Raw genomic sequence first — 7292 nt, 5'->3', positions numbered from 1 at the left:
ATTCGACCTGGCAAGGCCGATTTCAGGCTAATCCCCTTGTCAGGGGTGGAGTAAAGAAACCAATTTTAAGAGCCCTTTAAGTCGGCAAAAAGGGCTTCGTCGTGTGGATGGGTGCAGGGTTAAATCGATTTAATACTGCTAAATTCGACCTCTACTCCTTGTGTAGACCAGGGCTATGAAGCAAAGGACAATAGGATATCTTCTAGGAACATAACACCCTCAGTTCACAAGCCGTCTCCATGTGTATGCACGATGCAAAGTGAAAAGTGGCAAGGGCATGCTAGTGGTGAAGCTTGCATACAGGGCTTTACCAGACATGCAGCAGAAAGCTTCATATACTCTCCACATGTAGACAAGTCCTAATTCTCAATTTGGTGCCTTCATTGAGGACCTGGGAATAAAAAATCCATCACTGAGCAAAACGTGCACACTCTCTGGCTCCCTTTCTCTTTCTGTATGTACAGCAGTGGTGGGAATCATTAGTAGCAAAGAAAATATTTAAGCATTTTTCAAACATTTCATAATTTGGATTACACAAGATAAAATGTGCATTAGGGATTAATTTTTCTTATTGGCTTATGCAAAATTTGAAATGTTCTGGAAAAAGTGTGTGTTCCTATTTTGGCAGCATTAGTAAAGAACATTGATATGTCAATCTGAAAACTGTTATCCCAAAAAAACTAAGCTAAAAAAACCTCAAACTTATTAAAGTACTAGAAATGGAAATCATTGTGACACTGAAGTGAGATAACTAAAACATAGAGCTCTATAATCATATTCTTGGTGTAACTAAATTTTCTCTCAAAAGGAATTTTACTTACTAAGGGCTTGATCCTGCAAACCCTTACTTAAGTGAGTACTGCAATTGACTAGTCACATAAGTAGGGTTTTGCCAGTTCAGGCCCAAAGTCCTGCCACATTAGGCTCAAATCTTGTAATGAGCTCCACAGGGATAGCCCCTGTTGCGCCTGGAGGGGTCCGATTGATTTCAGTGGGACTCTGCACACAGGCAGGGGTTTGCTCATGCAGAGCTCACTGCAAGAATAAGGCCTCACTGCTACCAATGCTAGAACTCTTTTCTTCCACACTGCTACATTAGTAAAAATGTCACCACTTAACTATTCAGAAAAACAAACAAAAGCTTTAAGATAGAACCTTCCTCTAGGTCACTTGGTGTGTTTTATGTCTGATTTGTGGTGCTTGACCTTTTATAATGCAAGATGATTGGGGAAGTGATCATTCTTCTGTGTCTTGTACACTGATGGGTACACCAATGTCCATTACAAAATAATTAATTTGTTGCTTAATAGATTTTTAAGGTCAGAAGGAACCATTAGATCTAGTCCGACCTCTTGTATAACATAGGCCGTTGTATTTCACCTGGCTCCCCCGTCTGAGCTCAATAATTTGTGTCTGACTAATGTATATCTTCTAGTAAAGCATACCGCCTTAATTTGAAGACAAGAGGTGGGGAAACAACCACTTCCTTTGGCAGTTTGTTCCAATGGTTAATCACTTTCACTGTTAAAAATGATGCCTTATTTCTAATTTAAATTTATCAAGCTTTAACTTCCAGCCTTTGTTTCTTGCTATGCCTTTCTCCACTAAATTAAAGAGCCCTTTAGTACCTGGTATTTTCTCCCCAGAATGATACTTTGACATAAGCTAAACAGTTGGAGCTCTTTAAGTCTTTCACTGTATTTTTTGCAACCCTTCGATCATTTGTGTGGTTCTTTTCTGCATCCTCTCATTTTTCCAGCATATTTTTTAAAATGGAAACACCAGCACTGTATGCAGTATTCCAGAATCGGTCTCACTAAGGTGGTGTAGGGAGGTGATTTTACCTCTGTTCGCCTCTGTTTATATATCCCAGGATCACATTAGCCCTGTTGACCACAACATTACATTGGGAGCTTATGCTGAGCTACTTGTCCAATATGACTCCTAAATCCTTTTAGCATTAATGCTTTCCAGTCCCTCATTTAGTTGGTATGGTCCTGCATTCTTTGTTCCTGGATTATCATAGTTAAGTACTAACAAGCAACTTCAATTTTTTCTTGGAAGTCTTAGTTCTGGTCTTTGCATTAATGTTTTAACTAGGGTAAAACTTCTCCGCTATTTTAGGGATGCCCTTTACTTGAGATGTAACTCCCAGTATCAAGTCAACATACTCTTGTCCTGCATGTCAACAACAATAATGCAAAGACCAAGCCCTGTAATTTGGGGCTATGGCATAAAACATTGCAGGGAGCTGTCCCCTAAGAATAATGGTTGTGGTTCCTTGGCAGTATTTTCACTATGAAAGAAAGTGAGCACAAAAACTGATCCAAAACTTTTTGGACCAGTAAAAGGGGCAGCACTGCTGTGAGGTGTGAAAGCCGTGGAAACAAAGGTGGTGCCACTGGAAATGATTTCTCAAAGGAAGTACCAGGAGCCACGCCAGGAGCCCAGGCGGGGCAGCTGGGACACACTGTAGGCTCTGCGGGGCAGGGGCCAGCTCCCACTGCGGCTTTGGCGCCTGCCCATGCTTGCTTGGCCCTCAGGCCCGGCTCCTCGGCGGGATTTCGGTGCCCAACGGCCCTGGCACGACGCTAGGAAGGCGAGCGCGGGAAGAAAGCGGGACTCGCAGCCGCAAAGCCCCAAGCAGGGCGCGCGCCAGCGGAGCGTGGGCCGCGGGAGGCTGCGCTCGGCGCGGCTCAGTCCCGCCCCCTGCGGGGGGACCAATAAAGTTGCTACAAAGTGACCTTGGGCTGCAGCGTTTTCCTCCCCCCCCCCCCTACATCCGGGTGCTCCTCGCCCCGGCCGCGCCTGCGCACCCCACCCCATTCAGTCCGCTCGACCTCTGCCGCTGCAGCCGGTAAGTGTGGGGGGAGCCGGGGACGGTCTCCCCATCTGCCCCCATCTACCTCGCGGCGCCCCGGCCCTAACCGCGCTTGCTCTCTCCGCAGAGAGGCGGATTCCAGCGCCGAGGAGGCCCCGGGGACACAGCGCCAGCCCGCAGCCCTCTGCCATGTTCGCCTGCGTGAAGCTCGCCTCCTCCCCGGCCCTGGTGAGTGCCGCCGGCTGCGCCGCCGCTGCGGCTCGGGACAGCTCCCGCGCGGCCCCCTCCAGGCTGCTGGCTTCAGGTCCCAGCGGCGGGAGGTAGGGGGCGGCTGTGAGGCTGCAGCGGGGGCTTCCCCAGTGCCAGGAGTGAGCTGCCGCCGTGGCCTGGCTCCCCCGGCCCCTTGCTGTAGGTCAAGTCCCTTCTTTGCAGCCTCGGGCTTCGCGGTGAGTAGCGGGATCTGGGGGGGAGAGAAGCGATCCCCCCGCCCCGAGGGCTGGGCGCTGCTCGTGAGGCCTGGCGCCCGCTCAGCCCCTTGCTGTAGGTCAAACTCCAGCTTATCGCTGCCGCTGCGCAGGACCCTCCGCCGCTGCCGGGATCACTCGGCGCAGCCGGCGCCCTCCCCGTTCTGCCGCGGACACGGGCCGGTACGAGTCACCGTGACCTTAGAGCGGTGGGAGCCCAAGGACACCAGCAGGCCGCGCTGGAGAGAGGGTTCATTCATTCCTCCCTTGCTAGATTTAATTTTGGGTGTTGTCTCTCAAAAGTTACCAATTCCTTCTTACAGAGTAGCTAAGGATTTTTAAGTGCATTGCAGTGGATTTTTACTACTGCTGAAAAACTCAAGTTTCTACTTTATTCTTCAAAATGAGATCTGAATTATTCTTGCAGTCTTCTGTATTTCACTGTTCAGCTATAGCATGATACTCACAAATAAGCAAGTCAGAAGTACTTGTTTTGATATAAACAAATGGGTAGCAACTTGATTAGTGTCGGGTTACAAATGTTCAGTGTCCTGCTTTCATTTCAATTTCTAAAATGTGTTATCTCACCCTTTGTTTTAAGTGTGATTTATCTAATAGCAATAAAAACATTATTTGCTCTCAGTATTACAGTGCTGTTTAGCAATGGCTCCAAATAAGGGATTAGCATGAACATTGACATAAAGAACCCATCCCAGAAAAGGGGACTGAGAGTTAGGGAATCAAGTGATAAATGAAAGCTTTCTTCTTATCTTGCATTGACATTGCTAGATATGCCAATGTCTGCAGATCGTCAATGTCCACTGCCTTGACCTTAAGATGAAAGACTTAGTGACTAGCAAAGTCCTTGATCTTATAAAAAAAAATCACTATTAAAAGCCAGTGCAGTTATGTAGAAATATGTTTGTAGTCAAATATGTCACTTTATTTTCTCTTACAGATCCGTGCAGGATCAAGAGTCTTGTACAGACCAATTTCTGCATCAGTGTTGTCTAAGCCAGAGGTCAGGACTGGAGAGGTACCTTATAAACTAAACTCTGTAGCTTCCTAAACTTTCTGGTGAGCCCAAGTGTTCTCATCCTAGTTTTCAAATGTACTTTACTAACTAAGGTTTCAGAGTAACAGCCGTGTTAGTCTGTATTCGCAAAAAGAAAAGGAGTACTTGTGGCACCTTAGAGACTAACCAATTTATTTGAGCATAAGCTTTCGTGAGCTACAGCTCTCTTCATCGGATGCAGTCATCCGATGAAGTGAGCTGTAGCTCACGAAAGCTTATGCTCAGATAAATTGGTTAGTCTCTAAGGTGCCACAAGTACTCCTTTTTCTTTTTACTAACTAAAATATTGACTGTATGACAGATCCTAAAGTGTCATCTAATACATTTTCTCCCATCAAAGCTACAGTCCTTTATGTTCTGCAAGTAACATACAGAAGTCTAAACTTCCAGTCACAGACTCTAGTAAACTCTTTAACCACTCTGGTTTACTGTATTTGTAATAGAAGAATGGTAGAATAACTCAAAACTTCAAAATAGCTTTGGAAGATCTCAGTTTGTCTCTGTATTTAAATGCTTTTCATGTTTGTTTCTCAGGGCAGCTCAACACTCAATGGAGCCCAGAATGCTGTCTCCCAAGTAGCACTTAGAGAGTTCCAGACTAGTGCTGTCAGCAGGGATATTGACACTGCTGCCAAATTTATTGGTGCTGGTGCTGCCACAGTAGGAGTGGCTGGTTCTGGTGCTGGTATCGGAACAGTCTTTGGTAGTCTAATCATTGGTTATGCCAGGTAATCCTTTTTTTAATATCACTTAAGTTGCATGCAAACCTATTTAATGATAAACTTGAAGATATATATTGGTAGCAAAGTCTTGATAAACTTCCACTAAAACAGTTAGTGTGTAGAGTTGAAGTAAAGCCCCTCGAATAATTCTTCTAACATGTCAAGCTGTTAGAATATTAGGTAACGGCACACCAGGCACAAGTGCTGAATTTCTAATATTCCAGAATTCAGTATATGCAAACCTTACGTGACTTCTCAGGGCAAACCAGCTACAGCTAAATCAGTGTTTCATGTTTAGTTCTTCAGTACTAGCTTCAACTCTGAGACTCCAAAACCTATCCTAGACTGAATATAGCTTAACAATATTTTGTAGGGGACAATCCTACATTAACAGAGGGACAAACTGGATGGTGGATGTTAATATTTAACTTGAGATCCTGTGCCTCTTTTAACCCAATTATCAGGATTGTTCTTAAGAAGTAAGGTTGATTACAGGGCTGTAGCAAGAATCTTTTTCTTAATGTTGTGCCAAGTGCAGCTTTATAGAGTTACTGCAGTAACTACTTCCATGGCAACCAATTTCAGACTAGTGATTCCACTGTTGGAGCTTGAGAAGGGGAAACACCTTTAAAGAGGGAGAGATCTTAGTTCACTGTGTTCATAATTTTGTTTCCCCTATTTCATTTAATTCCCATACAGTAGTATCTCGAATCTTACTACTGAGCAGATAGCAACTGGCACAGGCATGAAATTACTTAACTAGCTGTAGAGTTCCTGCTTTCTCTTCTCGCCTCCCTCCCCCCGACAAAAATATATTTAAACACCTTAACTTGTTTCCATTTATGAACACTCTTACAAAGTATCAACTTGGCATTAAATGCCTGATTTTGTTTCCCATTCAGGAAACAAAAATATCCTTCTAACCAAACTAGTTACTTTATCTCTTGAAACTACAAAAAAAATGACTGTTTCAAATTGACATTTGTGCTTGCTTTTTTTTTTTTTTTTTTGGTGGGGTGAAGGGGGCAGGGAGGCAAGTGTTACAAGTTACTAATCCATAATTACTTCTTTCCTCCCACACTTCCTCAAGTATACTCAGTTGCAGTTTTAGGGGGCTGGCAAGCCATCTAAGGCAGAAATAGTTGAGTATTATGGGTTATCTGTAAGCCACCTAAATATTACAAGGGTGTTCAGAATAATTCTGGATGTATAACAAACTCAGGCCCCCGGGAATACTCAATTGTGTCCATTGCACACCAGTGGAATTAACCAGAGAAATCTTAGGCTGGTAGGTAATTACTGCATATGAACTTTCTCCATGTTGATATCTCTGTCTACCAAGGCTCTTTTGGTTTTGCACTTGTATAGACAGGGCCTTCATGTTTGTAATCTTGTGCTTGTGTAAAATGTCATACCCAAACATGGGTATATTAATATGCAGTGTACACAATTTAAATCCAGTCTTAACTTATTTAGAGGTCACGATTGTATGGTTAACTCTGTTAACGTTTGTGTGGGTTTACTGTGTGTTTTCCCTGCTATTAGCAGGGAATCTGTAGCATGAAAGTAATTTAAAATCCTTAACTGGCTCTGTCAGATGCATCAAACTAAATTAGCATAAATTCTTAATTTGTATGTATATAAAACAATCTTATACCTGCACGTTCTCTTTTAGAAATCCCTCTCTGAAGCAGCAGCTGTTTTCATATGCTATCCTGGGATTCGCCCTGTCTGAAGCTATGGGTCTCTTTTGTCTGATGGTTGCTTTCTTGATCCTGTTTGCAATGTGAAGAGATCTGCTGCTCGTAATTTTAGCATTAGTAAACTACAAATGTAATTGTATGTATTTTACTGAGGCTCCCAAAATGTTGGTGTCGTGGAAATGAACATTATTTCCAAAGTCATTTCATTAAAGATAATAACTTTAACTGTCTGGCTGTGGCCTTCATTTATTAATTTGAACACTCTGTATTGGGTATGATTTTTTGGGGGGGAAGGATATTAGTTAATGTGAAAAACTGTAAATGGGGGCCTATGCTGACCTGCAGTCACCACAAATTTCTCCTGATCCCAGTGAATTCACATGGAGTATAGGACCCCGTAACCATAACTTCAAACGGAACGCCATGAAGTTTGAAATGCACATTAAAGGCTTTCTCTATGTAGTTATTGCATATATCGTGTCAATTTTAATTTTAAGTTTGATGCAT

The 7292-nt window shown here is 43.5% G+C and overlaps 1 protein-coding gene across 2 annotated transcripts; it reads left to right on the top strand.

The window, feature by feature from the left end:
- Positions 1-2752: 2752 nt before the first annotated feature.
- ATP5MC3 (ATP synthase membrane subunit c locus 3) lies at positions 2753-7010 on the top strand. Of its 2 annotated transcripts, none has more exons than XM_084642915.1 (5): positions 2753-2857; positions 2949-3049; positions 4244-4306; positions 4895-5088; positions 6758-7010. In XM_084642915.1, the coding sequence occupies exons 2-5, from the start codon at positions 3011-3013 to the stop codon at positions 6870-6872; spliced, it is 411 nt and encodes a 136-aa protein (XP_084499041.1). In that variant the 5' UTR covers positions 2753-2857; positions 2949-3010; the 3' UTR covers positions 6873-7010. The 2 variants fall into 2 exon arrangements, with proteins under 2 accessions (XP_084499041.1, XP_084499040.1); XM_084642914.1 differs by having other exon boundaries at positions 2754-2857; positions 4244-4321.
- The last annotated feature ends 282 nt before the right edge of the window (positions 7011-7292 follow it).

Source organism: Lepidochelys olivacea, assembly GCF_965140295.1.
Source record: "Lepidochelys olivacea isolate rLepOli2 genome assembly, chromosome: 11".
Classification (NCBI taxonomy): domain Eukaryota; kingdom Metazoa; phylum Chordata; order Testudines; family Cheloniidae; genus Lepidochelys; species Lepidochelys olivacea.
The sequence above is the reverse complement of the archived record's forward strand: the minus strand, read 5'-3'. Positions and strand labels throughout refer to the sequence as shown.